This window comes from Rhinatrema bivittatum, chromosome 3 (assembly GCF_901001135.1).
Source record: "Rhinatrema bivittatum chromosome 3, aRhiBiv1.1, whole genome shotgun sequence".
NCBI classification, from domain to species: Eukaryota; Metazoa; Chordata; class Amphibia; order Gymnophiona; family Rhinatrematidae; genus Rhinatrema; species Rhinatrema bivittatum.
Genome location: NC_042617.1, coordinates 160,180,939 through 160,207,319, shown reverse-complemented (window position 1 = coordinate 160,207,319; position 26,381 = coordinate 160,180,939). Strand labels below are relative to the sequence as shown.

Sequence of the window (26,381 nt, the reverse complement as noted above, 5' to 3'; positions counted from 1 at the left end):
AAAGCAAGCATGCCCACTGGTCTTTAAAGCTGGCTCTGTCTTTTTTTTTTATTTATTAAAGCAAAATAATTATATGTAATGCTGATCTATAAAATATAAACCTACCAGTACAGAGTTAGTTTTTTTAAAGAATTTTGACTTTGTGTCCTATGATCCACTATTGGCTGCCAGCACAACTCACAGGTAGGTTCACTGAAGTCAGTGGAGCTTCAGTGAGCTCTCCTGTCACAACTAGGGATCCCCAGATCTCCCGGAGATGGTAATATATGCATTCCACCGTTGACTTATCTCATGATGACTCCCTTACAAACTCAGCAACAGAGCCTACTTTTTTTTCACCCAGACTCCCAGGTGAAAGGCAAACATGTTAGTTCATCGGGTGCATGTCAATGCATGTAATGATATAATTTTTGTAGCTGTTCTGCACCAATACCAGTCTCATGGCATGCATGGTACTTACAGCAAAGCACAAACCAAAATTCCCATCCCACAAAAAGACAGAGGAAACCGCACAATTCACTACCAATAAAGAGAAACTCAAGTGTTAAAATAAACTTTTTTTAACTGGAATTTAAAAACAAACTTTTCTGATTTTATAACTCCCTGGAAAACATATTCGAGAGATAAGGACACTGTCCTTTAAAGGCTTTTCTACCTTCCTGGACTGCTAAAGGTGGGGGCAGTCAGCAGTGTCATAATTTTGGGTGATATGTGTTTCATATTTAACATTGGTAGTTTGAGGAAGGGAGCTTGAAATACACTTGCAAGTGCTGCAGAAATGTGTAGCAGGTCATGGATGTGCCAAGGTAAATCATAGGCATTCCTGATAAAAAGGAATGGGGTCACAAGCAATTGCAATGAAAAATATGACAGATCGATTTCTGCAAATTTTCTTAGGAATTAATGTATAGTGCCTATAATTTTGAGGTACTAGCACACTGTCTTTAGTGCAGCTTCTGAACTGTGGGCTACATCCACTACAAATTTGTTTCCAAAATGAAAGAACCTTAGAATAAATGGTGCTGTGGGCAATTCTGAATAGCCCATGTTTTTTTACAATGTGGGTGGGTGCTTTTATCCTGCGTACATTGCAGCCACCTGCTTTGTTTCCCTTTTGAAAATTAGCAGCTGCAAAGTCCACATGCTAAAATCGTCAGCGTCCATTTGCACCTGCTGTTCGTGTGGGTTGCTGAAGGGGGGGAGCAAAATAGCGCATGAACCTTTGGAATTTGAACACATGCGTTCTACTACACTCCTCCAACTCAGACACCACAAGGTGTTTTCCCAGCTAGCAGACTACCTCACATAAGAACATGTCATACTGGGGCAGACCAAGGGTCCATCAAGCCCAGCATCCTGTTTCCAACAGTGGCCAATCCAGGCCATAAGAACCTGGTAAGTACCCAAAAACTAAGTCTATCCCATGTTACTGTTGCTAGTAATAGCAGTGGCTAATCTTAATTAACTTAATTAATAGCAGTTAATGGACTTCTCCTCTAAGAACTTATCCAATCCTTTTTTAAACACAGCTAAACTAACTGCACTAACCACATCCTCTGGCAACAAATTCCAGAGTTTAAATGTGCGTTGAGTGAAAAAGAACTTTCTCTGATTAGTTTTAAATGTGCTACATGCTAACTTCATGGAGTGCCCCCTAGTCTTTCTATTACCCGAAAGAGTAAATAACTGATTCACATTAATTCGTTCTAGACCTCTCATGATTTTAAATACCTCTGTCATATTTCCCCTCAGCCATCTCTTCTCCAAGCTACAAAGTCCTAACTTCTTTAGTCTTTCCTCATAGGGGAGCTGTTCCATTCCCTTTATCATTTTGGTTGCCCTTCTCTGTACCTTCTCCATCGAACTATATCTTTTTTGAGATACGGCGACCAGAATTGTACATAGTATTCAAAGTGCAGTCTCACCATGGAGCGATACAGAGGCATTATGACATTTTCTGTTTTATTCACCATTCCCTTCCTAATAATTCCTAACATTCTGTTTGCTTTTTTGACTGCCGCAGCACACTGAACCAATGATTTCAATGTGTTATTCACTATGACGCCTAGATCTCTTTCTTGGGTGGTAGCTCCTAATATGGAACCTAACATTGTGTAACTATAGCATGGGTTATTTTTCCCTAAGTGCATCACCTTGCACTTATCCACATTAAATTTCATCTGCCATTTGGATGCCCAATTTTCCAGTCTCACAAGGTCTTCCTGCAATTAATCACAATCTGCTTGTGATTTAACTACTCTGAACAATTTTGTATCATTTGCAAATTTGATTACCTCACTTGTCGTATTTCTTTCAAGATCATTTATAAAAATATTAAAAAGTACGGGTCCCATTACAGATCCCTGAGCCACTCCACTTCCCACTCCCTTCCACTGAGAAAATTGTCCATTTAATCTTACTCTCTGTTTCCTGTCTTTTAGCCAGTTTGTAATCCACGAAAGGACATCGCCACCTATTCCATGACTTTTTACTTTTCCTAGAAGCCTCTCATAAAGAACTTTGTCAAACGCCTTCTGAAAATCCAAATATACTGCATCTACCGGTTCACCTTTATCTACATGTTTATTAACTCCTTCAAAAAAGTGAAGCAGATTTGTGAGGCAAGACTTGCCTTGGGTAAAGCCATGCTGACTTTGTTCCATTAAACCGTGTCTTTCTATATGTTGCGTGATTTTGATATTTAGAACACTTTCCACTATTTTCCTTGGCACTGAAGTCAGACTAACTGGTCTGTAGTTTCCCAGATCGCCCCTGGAGCCCTTTTTAAATATTGGGGTTACATTAGCCACCCTCCAGTCTTCAGCTACAATGGTTGATTTTAATGATAGGTTACAAATTTTTACTAATAGGTCTGAAATTTCATTTATTAGTTCCTTCAGAACCCTGGGGTGTATACCATCTGGTCCAGGTGATTTACTACTCTTCAGTTTGTCAATTAGGCATACCACATCTTCTAGATTCACAGTGATTTAGTTCAGTCCATCTGAATCATTACCCATGAAAACCTTCTCCAGTACGGGTACCTCCCCAACATCCTCTTCAGTAAACACCGAAGCAAAGAAATCATTTAATCTTTCCGCAATAGCCTTATCTTCTCTAATTGCCCCCTTTAACCCCTCGATCATCTAACGGTCCAACTGATTCCTTCACAGGCTTTCTGCTTCGGATATATTTTTAAAAGTTTTTCTTTTCAAATTCTCTCTTAGCCAACTTCTTTTCAAATTCTCTCTTAGCCTGTCTTATCAATATCTTACATTTAACTTGCCAATGCTTATGCATTATCCTTTTTTCTTCTGTTGGATCCTTCTTACAATTTTTGAATGACGATCTTTTGGCTAATCCTTCTATCTTCTTTTTTCATTCCCCTCTTTCACTTCCTCTCTCCCCTTCCCTCCCCTTTGTCATTCACTCACCCTCTTCCCTCTATCATTGACCCCTCACTCCCATCTCTCTGTCAGGCTCCCTCCATCCCACTCACTCTCCCTCATGCTCCTTCCTTCCCATTCTGCCATGCTTCCTCCTTCCCAATCACTCCCTTCCTTCTCAGTCAAACACCCTCTCCCTCCCCACATTCAGTCCCTTCCCTTCTCTCCCCTCTCAGGCTGAATGCTGGAAGCTTGTGGCAGGTCACCCTCAGCCCCACCACATTGCAAGACCTCTTCTTGCTGGCAAGGGGTGGGAACCTCACCAGCGAGCCATGCCGTGGTGCTGGTCTTCTTGCTGGTGGGGGTTGAGAACCCTGCCAGTGTATCACTAAATGTGCTGCAGGATGGCTCCTCTTCCTGATGGCGAGGGTGGAAACCCCGCCAGTACATAATTCCATGTGCTGAGAGACAGCCGGATCCTCTTTTTGCTGGCAATGTTCCATTTAGGGCCTGACGTTGTGCAAGGCCACACATAATGTACATTTTAAATAGAAAGTCTGAAAGAAAACTGATGATGGACCGGGTTTGGTCTGCAGCCATAGTTTGCCCATCGCTGGTATAGATAATTTCACTCATTTTATTATGCTAACATACCTAGATTTTGCTGTATGTGCTCTGTTTTTAGGAATTCTTCACGGTGAAGTTCTGTATGACCACCTTGCCTCCTTCATGATGGTGTCCATCTCTTTTTCATGTGCACATACACAGACAGTTAACACATTTAAAATTCCACAGCTAGAAAAACATGCACATAAAATTACACGGTAGGAAATTTACATGCATATTTCCCACATATGAGTAAACTCTTCACATGAAAAAGAACACAGAAAGAGAACAGCAGGAGTTGATGGGAAGCAGTAGAGAACACACACATATACCCCAATGGCATATGTAGCCCCCCACAACATACACATTTCCCTGGCAGCTGGAGTGCATGCACATCCCTCCTCTCTCTCTTTCTATCGCTCTCTGTCTCTCGCATGCATGCATGCACACACACACGTACACTCACACACACACACACACGTACACTCATATACACACACACGTCAAACCTCAAGTCAGACCCGAGCTTCAAAGGTGGAGGATGCATTCCAGTGTACTGGTGCTCTCCTGGCTCAATCACCATCAGGTGGAATAGAGAAGGAAAGTTGAGGAGGGGCTGGGGGGATATCAGCTAGTGGGTTGAGGAAGAATGGGGGTGAGACATGAAGGATTGTCTTTGGTGGAGAAGTAAGTAGGTGGCTGAGGGGATGAGATCCCTTAAATATAACTGCTAGCAGTAAATATAACTTTTGGATATTCTTTGTACTTCATGAAGTACACCTTTGCCAAATTGTTTATCTATTGTCTTCAAAATGCTTTCAAAACAATATTTCTTTGGGATGTGTTGAGAGAGAAGCTAGTGCTGTTAGTTCTTTTGGGTATCTGAAACAAGATCATGATTGGAGAAAACTGAGTGTACAGTGAAAGCACTATGCTTCTCATTGTGAACCTGATTGGATGCTCTCACTGGAACGGAGCTTCTTGATTGGCTACATTTAATTTTCCCTCCCCTGCCAGAGTGAGTATCTCTCTGAAATGGAAATCTTACAGAAAATTTGAGCTCTTGCCTTTGTCACATAGATTTCTCCCTTTCCTTGGTTGCCAGTTACCCATATAAGATGTGTGCATAACCGGCTTTTGGGGTGTGTGATCTGTGTGACTGCACAGGGCGCAATAACTGAAGGGGCTCCATGGCCTGAAGAGAGAAGGAAGGCTGGTGCATTGCAGCCTGAAGATGGAAGGAAGGCCAGCGGGGCCACAGAGGAGCCCCTCTCTCTGCGGCCTGAAGATGGAAGGGAAGGCCAGTGAGGTCACAGTGGAGCCCATCCCACCATGGCCCAAAGATGGAAGAAAGGTCGGCGAGGTTCATCCCGCTGTGGCCTGAATTGAGAAGGAAGGCTGGCGGGGCCGCAGTGGAGCCCATCCCACTGCTGCCTGAAAGGAAAAGGAAGGCTGGTGAACCATGGCAGAATTCATCTGGCTGTGTCCTGAAGAGAGGGGGAAATTCTGAGAGTGTGTTTGTGTGAGAGAGCCTTTGTGTGCATGTGTGTGTCTGCAAGAGATAGCCTGTCTGCATGTATGTTTGTGAGCCTATGTGTTTGTGTAAAGGAGATAGTGTGTGTATTAGAAAGAGCGAATGTGTATGAGTGGAGTATGTGAGAGAATAAACATGTGTGTGTGTAAGAGAGAGATTTGGCTCTCTCTTACACCTCCCCCAATCCATGACAATTTCAGGATGACAGGAAATCAAAAGATTTCTGATTATGGAGAGCAGAAAATTTAATAATCCTTATTAATTTTAATTGGATGGTGTTTGATGTTTCTGCTGTTTTGAAATATTGTATTGATGATGTGGGAAATTTATAACTTTTGAAATTATTGAATGCTTGATATTTGTCGATGTTTTGAAATATTATTTTTATTAGTATGATTTTACTATTATGATTCATGATTTATATTGCTTGATTTTATTGTTTGATGTTTTATGGTCATGTTGCGCTGCATACAGCATCTGGCTGCTTGTGATTTCCAGTCAGTTTTTGTCTGCACATTTCTTTTTATGCTTTATGGCCTGTTTATTTTGTGTTTGTCTCCATCAGTTAACTGAAACTTGTGGGTATATTTTGTGTAATCTTTGAGGTATTAAATACCATCTGAATAAAACCTTGTATCCATTTTCTAAAATTGTTGATGCAATGCTGTCAAATGATTCTAAATATAGTTTTGCTGGGTGGCTAAAACTGTCCAGGGTTAGTTTTTTTAAAACTGTATATAGGGCTCTTAGGTGTTTTTCTTGTAATGTCTTATAGCCAGGTTGCCAGATAGCTAATGTTGGTCAAGGCTTGCATAGTCTACGGGTGTGCTCTACTTTTGTGTTTTTTAGACAAAGCTTGAAATTTGTGTTAGAGATTTTTTGGCTCAATTCTGTTGGTGATGTGTGATCCAGGAATATGACTGATAGGAAATGAAAAAATGTCCTTTTAGTCTGTAGATGCAGCATTTCTATATCTAGAGCAGAGCTTTCCAAACTGTGTGTCGGGACACGTTAGTGTGTCGCCTGCAGTGTGCAGGTGTGTCGCGCAAGCCCGGTCAACTCTGATGCGAGTTTGGGCTTTTTTTTCCCTAGAGATTCACTTTTTTTTTTTCAGTTTATGGGTTGCTTATTATTGGGTGATTTTTGCTGTCAATCGCGTTTTTTGGGGGGGCTTGGTGGGTGGAACGAGCCCAGCCATCCTTGCATTGGCTGCTGCTGCCGATGAGGCCTGGCCATGAGGAGTACTGACTGCAAGCAGCAGTGTCTGGTGATCATGGAAGGGAGTGAAGCACTTAACTGGCAACAATCAAAAGACGAGGTACATGAGTGTGGGGGCCAGACATGTGCTTGAGGGGGAGAGATATGAGTGTGTGGGGGCCAGACATGTGCTGGGGGGAGGAGAGAGATGAGGGTGTGGGGGACAGACAATTTGTTTTATTATTGTTTCTCATAAATTATAACAATAACATGAATCTTGGAATATATATTTTTAATATAAATTTAAGGTTTTCATGAGATAGGTTGTGTCGTGAAACATTTTATTTATGTATATATTTAAGGAAACATACATAAATTGTCGAAATATGTTTCGTTCGTTTAACCTTTAACCTCTGGTTTACTAGTAGACTGAATTACCGTGTCGTGAAATTATGTTTGTCTAAAAAGTGTGTCACCAACATGAAAAGTTTGGAAAGCTCTGATCTAGAGAATGTGTATTTCTATGTTTCTAAGGCCAGGACTGGAGTAGTGGGAGATCAGGGGGAACAAAGTTTGCCCACTGCTGCTAATCAATGTCAATCGGGGCGAGGGGGGAGGGGAATCATTTGCCCTTCTCCCTCCTCCTCCCAGTCTGACTTCCTTACCCCTTTGCCCCCGAACTGCAGGGATCACTTGGGGGGGGGGGGGGGCACCATCAACGATTTTCACACATGGCATCATTTGCTCAAGATCTGACCCTGAGTGTGTGTCATTGCCTAGTTTTGCTAGTAAAAGAAAATAGTGTTGGAAGCACTATTTTCTTTTACTAGCAAAACTAAAGTGTTTAGCAGTATTTCAAAAGTGCACTTGGAAGATAGCAATATTTATTCTTTATTGACTATAGACTTGCATTTAGTTTGTTATGGACATTTTAAGCAATTCCGAGGGCTTTGGCTAGCTTAATTTTACATGTTCAAAATCAGAAAAAAATCCATTCAAAATAAAAAGATAAGCCATACTGCTGCTGTCCAAAATACCAGACTGTAATTTTCTTCCTGCACTCCATTCACTGTGCTAAATGTCAAATGAATTATCCAAGTATGGCATCTTTCCTTATCGCCCTAGGTACGGGAGTGGTCAACTTGTGGCTCAGGAGCCACATGCAGCTCTTTCTGGTACAAAATGGGGCTCTTGCCCTCATGGCCACCTGGCAACTTAAGTAGTACTGCAGATGACAGAGAGAAGGGACCGGAGCAGGGAAGTACACACAATAGAACAAAACAGAACAGAGCCATTCTGTCCCCGCGTCCCCTCCCCCTCCTGACCTGACAGTGCTGCTTGTTGCTGCAGAGACAGAAGGGAGGAGTTAGAGCAGGGATCAGAGGGTTTGCTCTGCTTATTTATTTATTTATTTATTTATTTATTGTTTTTGTTATACCGAGTTTCATGATAGGCATCACATCAACCCGGTTTACAAATAACAAGGAGTGTAAAGCATAACGTAACGTAAAAAACAATATTTTCAATAAGAACCTTGAACTTTAAATACAGTGAATCAGAAAAAGGGAGAGGGAAAGTTACAAAAAACAAGGAAAATAAACTTGGGATGGAAGGGGAGAAATTGAACAGCACAATATTTACATTTCTATCTCTACTCTACTACCCACACCTTCTCTCCCCTCTCCCCCCTTTGCAGTCAGCAACAGTGGAGGGTAGGAGTAGTTGAGGCTAGAACCGACAGGAGAGCAAAGAAGAACCAGTCAGCTACCTGTCTCCAGCCCCCCACCCCCTACCCTGTCCAACCTTCCATCCCACCTGCTGCGTGGAGTAGAGGGCTCTTCTCTGGTCTACTCTCTGGAGAGGAAGGGCTGGAGTGTACACAGCCAAAGACCCAGTAGCTCAATGTGCTCCCATGACTTGGAATTCAGCTGACAACAGAGAGGAGGCGGCAGTCACCCAAAGCTCCAGTCAAACCAGAATAATTTGTGGCAAGGGAAAGGTGGTGAATTGTGAAAAGGGTGAGGGGAGAAGGGGGTGAATGTAGTTAATATTTGGGGAAGCAGTGAATGCTTGAAGGAGAAGCGGTGCAAGAGAGTATGAATACTTCTGAGGGCAATGACATGAAAAGAGATGAATGTTGGGGGGAGGGGGACACCACAATTAGGATCTTAAGCTATGGGGAAAGATGGAGGATGAATATTGTTTCTCTTCCCATCTCCCTGAAGTCAGCAATGAAATTAGACAGTCTGCCATCTGTTCATGCAGCCACATGTTCTGCAACAGTTGTGAGGGACCAAGGCTTGCTTAGGGAAAATAAAGGGAGAAAGAGGGCCAGGATAAGGTGCTGTATGAGAGCCATGTAGGGGGAATGGAGGTGGCATAAGAGAGCCAGGAATGGGTGTAGAAAGTGTCAAAAATAAAGGGGAAAGTCAGTAGAAGGGTGTGAGAAAGCAAGGGGGGGGAGGGCATTTTTGCAAGAAAGTTAGCGGTTGTGATTGGTGGGGAGGTGAAAAAACTGAAATGGCATCAGGGTGGGGTAGAGATGGAGATAATGGTTGGGTGATTGAGAGAGAGATCCAGAGGGGGGTGAAAGTGGAGGGAGGCTGAGGATAGGTGACAATCATAGGTAGTGAAGGTGGAAGGGAGAGAGAGAGATACAGGAGGTGAAGAGGGATGGCAGCCACATAGCTAGAAGGGGTGATGGAATGGGAGGTAGGAATGGAAGCTAGAGGTGTGATGGAATGGAAGGGTGAGAGAGCTAGGAATGGTGATTGGAGGGGGAAGGATTTCAGAGATATACAGAGGGTGCATTGCAAAAGGGGTGAATGCTTCTAGGGAGAATAACTTTAAAAAGGGTAACTTTTGGGGGTGAGAAGGTAGATGTGTGAAAACTAGAGGGTGGAGAGTGTTTGCGAGAGAGCCAGAGAGTGCATTGAAGGGGGAGAGTAAGAAGGAGTGGGGGCAGGGAAACTACTAGAAGTAGACAGAAAGTGAGAAGGGGAGAACAGAGTAGCACAAGGGATGGGGAGAGAAATGTTAATCTTGGCGCTACTGAGCCCCTGTTATTGTTCTTGTGTGGTCTGAGGTATGTTATGCTGGGGATAATTGAATGAGAGTGGTAGGAATAAGAGAGAGAGAAAGAGACAGACATTGGGCAGAGCATAGGGTGCGAGAAGAAAGATGCTGGTCAGAAAGAGGTGGTGACAGAGTGGGAGGATTGAGAGACAGCCTAGTGTGACAGAGATTGAGGACAGGATGGGACTGAAAGAGAGAGGCTGATGGGAATGGAATGAGAGGAGTGAAAGATTTGGGTGGACAAGGTGGGATATTATTAAAAATTTGTGGGAGGAGTAAGAGAGAGACTAATGGGAATAGAATGAAATTGAGACAGAGACTGCTGGGGGTAGGGTTGGGGGATTGAGTATAAGAGAAACTGGTGGAGGGATTGGGAGAACCTGCTGGAAACAGAATGGAACTGACAGAGAGAGACTGTGGGGGCAGTGTGAGGAGATTGGGAGACAGTGTTGGGAAGGTGGCCTCCCTCTCTCCCCCAAAACTCTTCGCCATTTAAAAACGTGAGGCTCTTTGGTATTGTGCGTCCCATTTTTTGGTTCTTGGTGCGTGACAGGTTGGCCACCACTGCTCTAGGCGGTCCCGGTTATGTACAGTGTGGTTAGACATGATGTATTTATTTGTTTATAACATTTAGATTCCACTTATATCAAAATCTGCACTACACGGATTCTATATAAAATGTATATAGTGAAAAACAAACAAAACAGAGAAAACATAAAACACTGCATTTCATAACAGAAATGGATAAATAAAGATATGCCGTTAAACAGTCCATCAACAGAAAGCCTCATGAAATAATATTCGTTAACTTTTTACGAAATTGATCAGAATCAGTGACTATTTGAAGATCATCTGGAAGAGAAATGACTGGGCCAACAGTGAAAAGATCCTTTTTACAGGTGACTTGCAAATGTAAGAGATGGTAGATTCAATAAATATTTTTTGACCAAGTGGAGACATGGCAAAGATGAATAAGGGATAAGCAGATTAGAGAGGTAACATGGCCCTTCCTGCTTATAAACCTTGAAGGTTAGACAAAGAATGGATAGACACAAGCACCTGCCAACTACTTTGTGTTAGTCACCCAGCATCTTGGATGTGGCCTTGCCATTGTCAAGTATGGCTTTTGTGCAGTTCCAGAAACGTCTCTCATTCACCAACTCTCTGGCAAACAAAGAAGTGGAGAAGTTCCAAGCAAGACTGTCTCAATGCCATCAGGCATGCTCCATCACTGACAGACTGCATCTATTTTTTGCTCCTACCATTCCTTGGCTGTCACACATTCAAGTTCTCCCTCCATGTACCAAAGAAAGCTGTTAGCTGCCAAGTACCAGCTGAAGCCCTGAATGTCACAATCCTAGACAACAGAGATTTCTGTAACGCTCTTTCAAAAGGTGGAATGGAAGCATCAAAAGACCAGGCAGACGAGAAGAAAGATGGCTAGAACAAAGAGTAATATATGCGTATATATACATACTGTAGATATGTATATAGAAAGAGAGAGAACAAGTAAAAAGTGAGAACATCAAAAGCTATCATAAATGGACACTGGATTAACTCGATTTATGTATTTCTAGAAAGAGATGGTGATGTGAAGTGGTCAAGCCTTGTCTTTCCTTCTCACCTAAATCCTTGCAGAAATCATACAGATACTACATGAAACTGGCAAAATAGTCCAAATAAAAGAAATAGGCACATTTATATCAAATTGAATGTTAATATCAGGATTCAGTAAGTCTGTCAGCTGCTTACAATCTTCTAAATTATGGGTTAAACACTGAAACATACACTGTACTCTGTGGGAAGATTAGGACCACAAGGCTCATCTAATCTTGTTATTTTCCCTTCCTGCTGCAGTACCGCAGATCCTACTTGATACAATGGCTTTGCTTTTGGTTCCCCGCAGTTATGGATTCTTTGTACTTATCCTTTGCTTTCTTGAATTTTGATACAGCTTTGGCCTTCACCCTCTCCACTGGAAGACTGTTTCATATGTTAACCAGCCTTTCTGGGAAGAAGTATTTCCTTACATTAATGCTTAATCAAATTATTCGAGAGTTTCTTTTCCACTGAAACATGCATACCTGCTTTACTTTATTTGTACCTTCAAGTTATTTATATCTTATCCCTCCTCTTGTCTAGGTTTCACATATTTAGGTCTTTAATCTTAAGCTCCTAGGATACTATTTTAGTAGCACTATCCTTGAGTGCGTTTGCTTTCTCTATAACCTTTTGGAGATGTAGCCTCCAGAATTGGACATAATATACCAGATGAGGTCTTAGTAGAGGTTTGCATAAAGGTATTAACACCTTATTTTTTAACTAATAATACTTTGCCTTATACATCCTAAAATTAATTTGACTCTCACCACTTCCTTTGTTGTATTGTTTAGCAACCTTTGAGATCATCAGATATGAGCACCCAAAGAGCTATTTCGAGTAATGTCTCCAGCTGAGTTTGTTTTGTGTATGCCATATCATATCAAAATGAACCTGAATCATAAATCAGGGTATGTTGGGTTTGACTTCAATCTCTCCATTTTAATGCTAATGCCCTCCTTAATACTTGCATCTTGTCAGAGAGCTTCTTTCTGAAGCTCATAGGATGTAATATGGTGCACTCGGAAACTCTTTTAAAATTGGAACGATTTCTGTATCTTTTTGCCACATTTTCTTGATCTCTGCTTGCATCTCTTGGTGCCTGATGACCTTCGCTTTTTCCATACATAGTACAGTATAGTTATTTGATACTGATGCTTCTATTAATTGTATCGTTATTGAGGTTTTTACCTTTACTCCAATGTCCAGTTTTCTAGCATCAAGCTTTTTATCGGTTGAAGTGGGAATGTCGCATGTAATAACAACTTCTTCATTCTCTACAATTTTGTCTGGGACATGATCCCAGTGTTTTTCTGGTACAACCATGTTAAAGTATTTATCCAGTTTCCAGTGGATGAGGTGTGCTATATTCATATGCCCTTCTGTATTGAAGCCTTTTGACATCACATTGCACCTAGCTCTTTCTTGTTGGGTGCACTACTATGTAATGTTCCTTTTGGTTTGTGTGCCTCAAATGCATGACTGCTTTTTAAGATTAAATCTTTCCATGCTTAGCTTTCCCATTTTATTCAACCATTTTCCCTGATTTTGATCATTTTTTTAATGTCGCTTTCTGTTGCCTTCTTTCCCCTTTGCCTTTCAAATCTTTGTACCATCTGCAAAAAGACAAACCATCCCTTCTAGCCTCTGCAACATAACTTAGGAAAATATTAAACAGAACTCTACCCAGATTGATCCTTGAATGGCTCCCCTGGTAACATTCCCCCCACACACACCCACACACCTTTGGAGTGAATTCTGTATACCACTACCCTCTGTTGCCTATCAGACAGCCTTCTTCAACCCTGTTGTTACCACCTTAGGACCTATCCGAAGTTTGCCATTCACTCACCTGTTATGTAATGACTCTTAAAGTTACCAATCAGTGTCTGCATAATTGCTCCTTTCCAAATTTTGCCTTTTCTTGTTAGAATCTTAAATTTTCAGCGGACTTTAGACTCTGCAAAATAAAACAATGGACAATAGAGTTCTCCCAGTCAGTTATTTTTTTGCTTTTTTTTTTTTTTTTTAATTACCCAGCTATTTTTAGTCGGCTGTCAGATAGGCTACCAGCCAGATAGACTAAGGAAAGCTATTGCTATCCCTGAGTGAGTAACAAGAAATAGATCTACTTTATGGGATCTACCTGGTACTTGTGAGCCAGACTCTGGTTAGTGTTGGAGGGCTCGATAGACCTTGGTCTGATCCAGTATGGCATTTCTTATGTTCAGTCAATGCATAATTAAGCTATGGTCTTATTGCCAGAAAATACGGTTAAAGCCAGTAGTATTGCTAAGTTTAAAAAAAAAAGTTTTGAACAAGTTTCTGGAGGACCGGTATAAAAATAATTATTAGCCTCTTAATTCTTGGGAGAAAGCAATATGAAACAGACTTTCATATTGGGATTTTCTGGGTACTTGCAGTCTACTCAGACTGGCCACTGTCAGAGACATGATGCCGTGCTCGATGGACCAGTATCCAGCATGGGATTTCTAATGACTTTACTGGAATAACATTGTATAATGATGCCAGCTTAGAAAGAAACATCTCTAGACCTGATTTGTTGTTACTATATCTATAAATGCAACCTCCTCCCACCCTCAATACCCCTAAAAGAAAAAAAAACCTCAAAAAGTAATTTTTAAGCACAATACTGAGCAGGTAATTCATGGAGAATCTTGTTAAACAACCCAAAGGTCTGATCTTAATTTGGCTGTTTACCAAGTTTTTTGGTTTCCTATGGCAAGGGTAAGAGAATTCTTTAGTGATTTCTGCAGTACATTTGCATATAATCCTATATTACTCAGTAGGCATACAGTCTGCTATTACATTGTCCTTTTTTTTTAATTTAAATCTTTTAATTTTAAAATGAAAAAGTTTCAATCTTTTTTACGTATGTCTGATTAATCTTTTTTTTTTTTTTAAGTGGCAGGCCCTAAACGTAGACAGATATTCAGCCACTTCCACTTGGCCAGATAAGTCCTTGCTTATCTGGCTAAGTGGTGCTGAATATCGACCTCTTTGAAAATTACCCCACGAGGACTTGATTTCTCTCTACAACTTCCGTGCATTAAACCCTGTTTTCTGCATTTTAAGTGGCATTTTGAAAATCAGTCAAGGGCCAGTGAATGTAAAAGTCCGAGCATACAGTAAGTTGGTTTTGCACGTACTTGTGCATCCACTGAGGAGAGGAGTGGTATTCTGGGGATAAGCTGCATCTTAGACATACTTTTTTTTTTATAAGTTACCTGCTTGGAGAAGGTTTAACTATGTACAGGGTAATTTGTACGTGAACTTGGCCACTTACCCAAGAATTTTCAAAGCAAACTTACACTTGTCCAATATACATGCAGACTTTATCCGTTTGCAGAGAACTATAAAATTACCCAAACTTGTCAGTCGGGCTTTCAGCATATCCACAATAAATATGTATGATATAGATTTGCATATTTTATTCCATTGCATGTGGATCTATCTTGTTTTTATCTGTTTATTTATTTATTTAGCTCTTCTCATGCATATTCTTTGTAGATATACTGAAATCCCAACCTTCTGGGGTCCTCCAGGACAAGTTTGGGAACCACTGCTCTGAATGATTAGCTCCCAAAAGTGGCAAAGTAGATCATTCTTCTCTTGTGCAGCCTGATGAGAATGCCCGTTGGCCCTTGGGATAAGCTCAGAAAACAGCACTACATGAAATGTGAATAAAAAGTACAGCTTCTATTTTTGCAATTAGGAGCTCCAGAGTAAGGTGCGCCTCTATTTAACCAGATGAGGTTTTACCTCCTAGGATTAAAAATGATGATGCTCCTCTTTTTTTAATTTGTAGACATCGATGAATGTCAACTTGGCAGTTTCTGCAGAAATGGTCAGTGCTCAAACCTACAAGGCTCTTTCAGATGTACATGCAGCAAAGGTTATCAGCTGACTGCATCAAATGATCAGTGTGAAGGTAGGAGCAAGTGCAAATAAATCTGATCAAGTACAAAGGATTAGTTGTAAAAATCTGGATGGTTGATGTGTGATAATATTGACATGGTGGGAATATTGTTGAAAGAATAACGTGTGCTCTCTGCATTTTAAGGTAGACTCTGGGACCATAAGGTAAAGATGAGCTGCACTCATGAGACAGCCATGTATATCCTGTTCCCCCTCTTCTGCTTAAACGTTTTGATAAAGTTTGTAAAGTCGTTATGAAAACTCAAATGATGATTTCTTAGGCAGCATCAGGTGATCATGTGTCAAATTCCTTCACATCACATGGCACTTAGCTAGTGGCAAGGCAGTCTAAGCAATACTTGATGGTGTAATGGTGTGCTCTTTTGCCTTGCATTTTCAGCAGTCTGTAGGAAATCCATATAAAATATTTAAACACTTGTATTCATTTTAAATGGAAATTTTTTGCAGTTTTTTTGGTATTAAGGTTGTGTCCACATAATGTAGAATGACAAGCTTGGTGTGTTCGTCTTTCATTATTAGAGAGAATGCCTCCCACTTCATACAGGCAAAAGAATAGTCTCTTATTGTTTTCATTGTGCAAGTCTTTAAAGAAATTGGCAACCAGACCATTCACTTGGCTTTTGGTATATCTGATCAGAGAAAGTTGGCCACTGTTTAATGCAGATCTTTCTATCTGAAGCCTGGGTTTAATAAATATGCATACACAATAAATATGCGCCATGCAAATCATGATAAAAATATTGAAGAGATTCTGGAGCCCAGCTGCTCACAAAAGAGCTTTTAGATAAATTTGTTCAAGGTTACAGGATTAAAGAGGCAGACACATGATACACAATGTGGACTGTCAAGAAGCTGCTGCTTTCTGTTGGCAATGCTTTGTGAACTCCATGCAGAGCAGTGGCCTAGCCTGTTGGCATTAGCAGATAGCCAATGACGATCACTCAGCTGTGCATTCTATGTATGTATTTTTTATGGAAATTGCTGATACTTACATCTATGTATTAAGGTAATTATGGAAAAATGTATACATTTTTGTCTGTTTCCATCAATATTCATTAACAACTTAAATGGACATTTATTTTTAAGAAAGTAGAAAAATAAATTACAAATAATTTAAAGCAAAGGAGTTCAGTGAGGAAATTTACCGGAACAGTATCAACTAGATGTTGTTATAAATTGGCTCGAACACGCACTCATGAACGTGCAGTTTTAAATGGTCGCGTTCCTATGCACCCAAATGCCGCTTGTACCACATAAGTAAGGGGGATTTTAATAGACATGCAAACTGAAGCCATTACTATTTTACCAGTTCATTCCCAGTTCACCCAGGTAAGGGATAGGACTTCCAAGCCCCCCCCCCCCCCCCCCCAAGTTTAATAGCCCTGACCTTTAAAACCTTGCTGATCCACCTAGAAGTTTTTGTTTTACAAGTTACGTGGCAGGGGACATCCGTGCGTGCCTGTGCGCTTAAATATTTACATGCTAATTTCAGTGTCAAATCCTGGAATGCCCCTTCCCCCGCCCAGAACATGCCCACACTTCATCCCTTCTTTGGAATCTTCCATTTGTGCGCATAGCAACAAGTTCACTTGTACTCAGGCGGCTTTTAAAATCTGCTCAGCGTGTGCAGGCCCGACTTATGCGTGTATCTCCCGGTTTGCCCGACTTATGCGTGTATCTCCCAGTTTTGACGCACGCTAGGCTTTTAAAATTCCCCTTTTAAAGTCAGGTCTGCCACAGCTTCCCACACAGACATCTTCCCCTGTTTATAAGTTGTGATGTAGCTGGGTGTTGGTTTCCTCTTTCTCTTTTTTGCACTCTCTTAAATTACTCAGTTTCCATGGCCTCCTTGGAAATGCTTTCTTCTAGCATGGGTTCTACCTCCTCCTCCTGGCTCACCTTTGCTGGAATGTATTCCATTTCCTCCCCTTCTTCTTCCGGTTCCTTTTGGACCGCCTCCTGTTCTAGGTCAGGTGATTTGTCACTCCCCTCCTCCCCTCCAGTTGGGACTGTCCCCTTCCTTGCCATAGGACCTTCCAACCTGTCTTTCCTGTCTGGGGTGGACCTATCCACCTGACTAGGGTGAGATAACATAGTACAAAATTTCATCTTTGTGAGACTTTCCTCACTCCAAATGACGTCAAATCTTCACCAATGTGAACTGTGCTGTTCGTACGTCTCACTCTACATGAGAAACTGGTTCCTAAACCACCACCAACACCTCACTTTGACCTATTAGATGACCCTCCTCAGAGGCGCTCTCTCTCTCTCTTCTCCCCTCTCCCCTTCTCCCCTCTCTCTTTCCAAGCCCAGAAATGGCCAAAATGCAGTTCTAAAAATTTATCGCAAATTGCATTATGGCTATTTCGGGCATATCACACAGCCTAACGCCAGGAAAAATAGTGAGTTGTTTCAGGCATTAAAATCATGCGATAGCATGCGTTATGTTATCGCTCGGTGCGATATTGCCCCTCATTTTTCTAAATCCCACCCAAACTCCTCCCTGATCCTGCCCCTCCCAAAAATTTGCATTCGCGCCATGTGTTACTGTTCTTATCGCATGCGTTAACGCCATAACGCATTTTGGTGAATGACTCAGTTCTTATCTTGAACCATTAAACCGTTGCTTAGTCCTCTGTGGAGAGTGATCATAAGCATGTTTGTGTTTTGTTCATAGATGTAGATGAATGCCAGGATACCAAGCTTTGCAAGAATGGCGAGTGCAGAAACACCAGAGGGTCCTTCAGCTGTGTGTGCAGTAAAGGATATAAACCATCTGCTGCAGGGGACCAGTGTGAAGGTACAACTGGACTATATTCTGCTAGGCAAAAAATAAATATCTGATGGTTCTTAACCGGAAATTGTCATTGCTTAGTTTAATTACTCCAAACCGGTATCTGCAGGGAAGCAGCAGGAATGGGTTCCTGTACTTATATCCCCTCCGCAAACCAAATGCGAAAGTTATGTTTTTTCCATAGATCTTTAACACCTGTTCCTACTGCATTTCCACCGTCTTAAAAGTATTACTTTACCTGTTTCATTAAAGATCCATTACAAAAATCCAACAGAAATTAATTTACCTTCATTCAGCTTTTTCTGCAATAGGACCAAAATTATGGAACTCACTGCCGAAAAATATACAAGCAACCAGTGATGTAAATAGTTATAGAAACAACTGAGAACTCATCTATTTAAGGCAGGCTTTTTATCCATAAACCGGTGTAGTTTTGCTCTGGTGATGATTATGGGAAATGTTTATTTTAGCTGTAATATTTTAATTTTTATGTATTAAATGTCTGATATTTATTTTTTGTTGTAATCTGCTTAGCACGAACTTTATTGCTATAGGCAGAATAAAACCATTTTTAAATAAATAGTAACAATATTTGGTCTTTAAAAACAAAACTGGATTTTTTACAGATGCTCCCAATGGAGCAGCACAACTATTGTCTAGTCATGATGATATACTTGAACTTTTAAGATCAGAAATCCCTTTGTCAAAAGTCATTAAATCCCTCGTTCATCAGTTGATATGTGCAGGGAAACAACAAAAAACAAGCATCATACACTTATGGATGTCACCCGTATCCTGTTCATGGAAATCAACCAGCACTAAGTGATCCATATAACAAGCCTGGAAGGATGCACCAGAAGTTCCAAAAGAGAAAGGGAGTTATCCTCTCTACTCTTCTTTATTCCTCTTGCAATTTTATCTCATTTCTTTCACAGTCTTTTGTCGTTTTATAAACCCCTCAGCTGGTTGACTGCAGTGGCTCTACACTTTTGCACCTTATCAGGCAATACCTTCCCTGGTGAGGTGCAATACAACTCCATGAATGAGGGCTTTGTTGCCACGGCACATTTGCTGTCACAGTGCCAATAAAGTTAAGTAACTACACTCCAGGCAAAAAAAAAAAAAAACAGGCAACATGGGTCCTTAAACATTCCAGCATTTATTGGAAAAGTGGAAGCGACCAGATGTTTTTGAGAACCCCCTTTATCAGTGCTCATTTCTGCTTCTCCAGCAAATGTTTTGAATGCATAATAACCCTGGAGTTCCCAGGTGGCCCAGTTTATTGCCAGTGGTTGCAGATATTCTTGTGATAATGAACTGCCATTGTGGCACATCTAGGTGTCAGAGTAGCTATACCAGACTACATGATAAAAAAACAAAAAACAAACTAAAAACCACCTCATTTATGGGCCGATACATGCGCTCCGATGGAGCGCACTGTTAGCCGGCATTTGGACACGCTAGCTTTACCCCTTATTCAGTAAGGGGTAATAGCGCGTCCAAAACGCGCATCCAACTCCCTCGAACCTAATAGCGTCCACAACATGCAAATGCATGTTGATGGCCCTATTAGGTATTCCCATGCGATTCAGAAAGCAAAATGTGCAGCCAAGCTGCACATTTTGCTTTCAGAAATTAGCGCCTACCCAAAGGTAGGCGCTAATTTCTCCGGGCACCGGGAAAGTGCACAGAAAAGCAGTAAAAACTGCTTTTCTGTGCACCCTCCCACTTAATATCATGGCGATATTAAGTTGGAGGTCCCGAAAGTTTAAAAAAGTAAAAAATAAATAATTTAAAATGGGCCCGCGGCTGGCGGGTCGAAAACCGGACGCTCAATTTTGCCGTTATCCGGTTTCCGAACCCGTGGCTGTCAACGTGCTCGAGAACCGACGCCGGCAAAATTGAGGGTCGGCTGTCAAACCTGCTGACAGCCGCCGCTCCTGTCCAAAAAGAGGTGCTAGGAAAGCGGTAGTGTCCCTAGCGCCTCTTTTTACCGCCGGGCCTAATTTAAATAAATTAAAACACTGTTTCTCACCCGCTAAATTGGAGTCCATCAGACAGTGAATGAAATTGCAGATTGACTTTCAATACTTTTCTTGTGAACATTATTCTGTAATTTCACCTTATTTTATTTGTAGATGAACTGTTCCTTCACAAAGGTCTCACTGTATTAACTCCAAATTCTTTCTAGTAATGCCAGTTTTAAAGCATTGTTGTGTTTGCTATGGCCAGAACAAAAACAACAAGGAAGAAAGGCAATGCTGTTACTTGGATAGTTAGAGAATGAGCTAACTCAGCAAAAATTAAAACCAAACTTTAAAGAATGAGGATCAGCCTTTTCTTTTGTATAGTTTCAAGATATACTTTGACATTAAGATGGGGAAAAAAAGCAGGAACATTTAATGGTTACGTCTTATGTGAAGTATAATTAATGTCCTTTTAGTTTAAATGTAAAAAAAAAAAAAAAAGTAATCATGTGCATTATGCTTGCCTAGATTAATAGACCAACCCATTGGGGAACCATTTACATTTCTGGCAATTATTTTGTTACAGACGTTGATGAATGCCAAGAAGTGGATGATGCTTGCCTAGGAGGTGGGAGCTGCACGAACACTGTGGGCTCTTATGGATGCACATGTCCAGATGGCTTTCAGCTGATAAATGGGAGGAGGTGTCAAGGTACCTTATTGTCTGATCATAGACATCTCCCTAGAAAATCACTTTATTTTATTTATTAACTTAGCGTGCATTGCATACATTTAAGATGCAGTAGAATGAATTTGCCATTTAGTTGTACCCAGCCTTGAAATAACTATGGGAGTTATTTTGTAAGCCTGTCGCACGCAAAAAGGAGCTTTTCACGTGCGATAGGTTGCCGGGGGCGGAGTCAGGGCGGCGAGGAGGCGGACGAGGCGGTAACTTCGCTGGCGGCGATAAGGTAAGACCTGTTATCGCCGCCAGTAGTGTGCCCAATAGCACCACCTTTCACGGTGGCGCTATTGGGTGCGAAAGCCGGCAGCGATAACACCGCGGCTTTCGCAGGCCCACCCTGTTATCGCCGGGATTCACCATTCTCTGCGAGAATAGTGAATCCAGGCCTATATTTGGGATGCAGATGGCATCCTTGAAATAACTATATGTAAAGCAAGATATAGTGAGAGTAATAATCCAAAAAAAGTGGCTTGATTATTTTAACGCCCCTTCCCACCTCGGTGGGGTATCCTCCTTGGATGAGTGATGCCTTAACAGGCCGATGCAATACCGTGCACTGGCTCAACACACGATTGGATGTGCGTTTTGGACGCATGTCCATAACCCCCCGATGCAAAATGGGGGTTAGCACATCAAAAATGCGTAATCAAGCCCGTAGGAAATAGCGCTTATTGCTTGTAAATTCATGTTGATGAGGCTATTACCTATTTCCCCCCAGTGCAAAAAAAAAAAAAAAAAAAATGCGTCCAACGTGCACATTTTAACCAGCAAAAATTAGCGCCTGCCCGGAGCAGCCTTTAATTCTTGAGGAGCCCAAAAAAAATCACAGAAAATCAGAAAATACTGCTTTTATCATTGTGATATTAAGTCAGAAGAATCGAAAAAAGGAAGAGAAAAGCAGTATTTTCTGTAATTTATTTGGGCTCCTCAAGCATTAAAGCCTGCTCCGGGCAGGTGTTAATTTTTGCTGATTAAAATGTGCACGTTGGGTGCATATATATATATATATATATATATATATATATATATATATATATATATATATAAATATATATATATATTTTTTTTTTTTGCATTGTGGGAAATAGGTAATAGCCTCATCAACATGAATTTACAATATTATCATTGAAATATTAAGTCAGAGGAACCGAAATAGAAGAATTAAAAAAAAAAAAAAAGTGTGCCACGGGTCAGGTTAGGAAAAAAGGCCGCTCATAAAACTGAGTGTCCATTTTTCTAACTGGCTGACAGCTCTCCTCTCCTGGGTGCCTGCTGCCGAGGAAACGCCAGGGGTGCACAGTTTCTCCTAGCGCCTGCTTTTTACCGCTGCACCCGATTTAAATATTAAATTGGGCAGCTGGGAGAGGTGGATCAGCGCATATTCAGTGAGCGGGTGCTCAGTCATACACACAGATATTGCATCGGCCTGAATGAGTTTCATTGTTATACAGTGAAGCCTCCAATTGTCTCTTGGCTCAGATTCATACAATAAACCCAGTTATATCAAGGTCTTTTCCCATAGACACAGAATGGGAAGTAAAGCCTTTTGTGAACCAAGCCTTTAAAGGGAAGCATAGTCTTTATTTGCAGCTACTTCCATGCGGTGCACTTGAAACAGATTTCATGTTTGCTGTAAATGCATTCTGCCATCTTTGGAGGTGGCTCTCTTTATAAGCTGAAACTGTTTCAAAACAGTCGCCTAATCCATTGGATAAAAACTGTAAGAGGATTCTACTGGTGTTGTCTCGCATTATCTTTAGTGAAGAGTTTGGCCTTATGATAGGCAGCATTCAGCCTGTAATACTACCTTTTTGGTGGTTGGTTTAATACCGCACCTCACTGTGGTGTGGAATGCAGTAACAGTAGCTGTTCACTGACGTCCGAGTATATCAGAAGACTCTGAATGCCTTTTATTGTGCCTGTGTCTTCCAGATATCAATGAATGTGAGCTCTCCGAACTCTGTTCCCTTAATGGGGAGTGCTTAAATACGGAAGGCTCCTATCACTGCATCTGTGAAATAGGCTTTTCCCTTTCTTCAGATGGACGTGCATGTGAAGGTAAGATGAGCAAGGGTTAAGTGCCTGGAGATTGATAGATTTAATAAGGGAATTCATTGTACTAGGGCAGAGAGAGACTAGACTCTCTACACACTACGGTTGATAATGCCAAAAAAAAAAAGAAGTTAAAATGCATTTTTTAAGCCTTTTTTTTCTTCTGATTTTGAAAGAGCATTCTCCATAGATTTGTTGAGAGCATGTAAATGCTTGCTGCTATGACTAAATGGCTTCTAAAAGTGTTATGATAAACTGAGAATGCCTTCTTTGTAGCTTGTCTTTTTAAAAGATACAAATTGTGAATCCAGTGCATGAGTACCAGGATGATTATTGGTTTAGGAAAAACTTAGCCTGGAACTTAGTATTGAAACTTAAGTTGATTTTTATCTTCTCTTTGCGTTCTAAGCCATTTTGATGGATCTAGCATGGAGTATGGAAAATGGCAGCTGGCTTGGAAAAGTTTCCTTCTCCTTTTTATGTTCCTGTCTGCAGTCATGTTTGAACGGCAAGGAAGCAAATGAATGGTTCTTTAATTTGGAATTTATTTATTTATTTATTTTGCCATGAAACCACATTTCAGTTAGCACCCATGCAAGGTGTAGATGTAAAAGAGATATATACGTAGGGCTGCCAACGTTTCCATGGAGCAGGGCCAGACATGGGGGGGGGGAGCCAGTTGGCTGCAACCGCCCCTCCCCCCCTCTTTTTCCCCTTTCAAATCGAACGTTGATTGTTTCCTAGGCAGACTCTGCCTGCCTCTTTGCGGCGCTCGGGGGTCGACTCTCTTCTTCCTCCGCGACTCCCAGGAGGACGGCGCGAAGCAGCAGCAAGTGCGTCACAGCTGTGGGGAGAGGCAGAGGAGGAGGAGGAGAGTCAAAACGAGCCCCTAAATCCGGCAGGTGATTGGGGCGCTGCCAGGCTGCCACCACTGAGTGGAGCCTGGCCTTGCCTGGCCGGGTTTTACAGTGGCCGCTTACCCTTGTACCCCCCCCGGTCACTGTACAACAGGCCGCAGGACCGGGCTGTCCAGGTCGAAAACCTGGCACTTAGCCACCCTTTATATACACAGTGGGCTGTGGAAGCCTAGCCACAGTAGTTGGAATCATTAATAAGAAGCCTGGCAAAGACCGCAGATAAGATATTCAGGCTTATCTCTAGATGTGTGTTGAAGGAGGGAAGCATGTTCCCAGATAACTTTTAAGCAGTGAATATCACTGAGCAGTGCTAGCTTTAAAAATATATATTTATATATATTCTGGCACGAGGGCTTCGCATCCCGAACCCCATCTCCCCACCCCAGTGGAATAAAGGGCAGCCCTGCCGCACACGTCCCCCCTCCCCAGCCCCCCCCCAAAGTATGATTTTAGTATTGCGGGCCTAAAGGCCCAAAAAGCCAGCCTACCCTTCACCCCCCCCCCCCCCCCAAAAAAATATTAAAAATAGCATTGTAAGTCTGAAGCATAAGGGCAACCTCCCACCTACCCTAACCCTCCTGCCCCATCTGGAAGCACCCCGAAGCCCCTTTACCGTGGCCAGGTCCCAACATGCCCAAAGTGTTCTCCATGGAGTCCACAACATTTCCAAAAGTGTTCTTTGACTCGTGTGTCAGAGCTCAATCCCCAGTCCTTTCCCTCCCTCCTCCACCCACCCCCACCACCACTGCTGAATCCTCAGTCCTTTCCCCCCTTACCTGCTCTATCCGTCTCTCCCTCTGTGTCCCCTCTAACCCCCCCCCCCCCAATCCACCACCCGCTTCAATTATCTCCCTTGGTGCCCCATTTCCATTTATTTTTATACCCTACCAACCCTACCAAACCCAAAGGCAGCCCAAGCAAGGCAGCTTACAGCTATCAAATGATGTGCATAACATCAGGTATTAAACTGCATTTTGTATTGTGTTAATATACTGCAAGAAACTCAGTATAACCACCATCCAATATCAACTATAATTCGGTACAAAATGCAGCACTCCCCCTTCAGTCTGAGTCCTCCCCCTCAGGCCCGCTCAGCCTTAATTTTGGCCCCCCTCAGCAGCTTTTTCCTTTCTCTTGGCAAAGTTGGTCGATAGCCCCCGGCAGCTCCTCTCTTATCCCCCTCCAACCTTTCTCAGCCGTCTCCCTTCTCCTCCTCGGCCTCTGTAGCCCCATTCCCATTACAGCCTCAGTTCCCCTAGCTACGTATAAATTAGAAAGCCATATACCAGTTGATTTTACAGAGCAGAGGAGGAGAGCTCCTTTCACCAACTTAAAGAGAAACACAATTGGGGCTTTGAGTTGTTGACTTGGCAGTGTGGTTGGGTGGCTACTTGGCAATTGATTCAAAAACTGATTGGTCAGCCAGAGACTTTATGACATCAGACTCCTTTTATGGGAGGGAGCGTGACAGACAGAAACTGGCTTTTATTATATAGGATGCAAGAGAGAGCAAAGTATTTTCTGTGGAAAGCAGGACAAATATCCACACAACTGGGTGACATCATCCGATGGCACCAAGTCAGCTACTGCTCTCTCCTAGAACTTTCCTGAGCATGCACAGTGCTTCCCTTACCACCACCACGTGACCTGCCTCAGTCTAATAACTCACTTAAAACTAACTTTCCAGAGAGTAGGGTAGGTTTGTGTGGCTGTTTGTCCTGCTGTCCACGGAGAACACCTATTACAGGTAAGCAACTTTTCTTCCTCTGTGGACAAGCCAAAGGTTGTAAGTTACTAAATTGAGCGATCTTTTCTTCCTACAGCCTCTCCATTTTTTTTTGTTTTGTTTTTATTTTAAAACATTTTTTAAGGCTGCCTGACCAAAGCTACTGTCTGTTTTTGTCCAAACAATAGTGCAGGGGTGGCCAAATCTGGTCCTCAAGAACCACAAACAGGCATGGTTTTCAGGATATCCGCAATTAATATTCATGAGATAGATTTGCATGCACTGCCTCCATTATATGCAAAATTGACTCATACACATTCATTGTGGATATCCTGAAAACATGGCCTATTTGTGGCTCTCAAGGACCAGAGTTGGCCACTCCTGCAGTAGTGTCTGGGTGTCTGGTAAACATTGTAGGGAGGATCATGTTGCCACCTTACAGGTAGGTGTTTTGTATAGAGGTTGTGTTACTAAACACTATTGAAGTGGCCATTGCCCGGATTTGATAGGCTTTGATAGATTGTGATTGCGTCTGTCCCAGACACTTATGACAATGAGCTATGTGCACTGTGTGAGTCATCTTGATGGGGTTTGCTTTTGAATTGGGGTATCTTTCTTCTTGTGATAGTATTATAGAAAAAGTTGTGATTTTTTTATATGGTTTGGTTCTTTCCAAGTAAAGTAGGATCACTCTTCTACAGTCTAACATGTGCAGAGCTTTATGTTCTGGTCCCTTATGTGGCTTTGGATAGATCATTGATAGCATAATGGTTTGATTTATGAGGAATTGAGCTACTACTTTAGGACTAAATTTCGGGTGTCT

At 41.9% G+C, this 26,381-nt stretch overlaps 1 protein-coding gene across 7 annotated transcripts in view; it reads left to right on the top strand.

Annotated features, from left to right (window-relative positions):
- The window catches only part of LTBP1 (latent transforming growth factor beta binding protein 1), a 737,653-nt gene that overhangs the window by 510,135 nt on the left and 201,137 nt on the right, over positions 1 to 26,381 (top strand). For 6 of the 7 annotated variants that reach the window (XM_029593891.1, XM_029593888.1, XM_029593890.1 and 3 more), the window contains 4 exons: positions 15,227 to 15,349; positions 18,035 to 18,157; positions 20,705 to 20,830; positions 22,796 to 22,921. In XM_029593891.1, coding sequence (XP_029449751.1) covers positions 15,227 to 15,349; positions 18,035 to 18,157; positions 20,705 to 20,830; positions 22,796 to 22,921 — 498 coding nt within the window. The remainder of the gene's footprint in view (positions 1 to 15,226; positions 15,350 to 18,034; positions 18,158 to 20,704; positions 20,831 to 22,795; positions 22,922 to 26,381) is intronic. The other variant, XM_029593886.1, reaches the window with a different exon arrangement.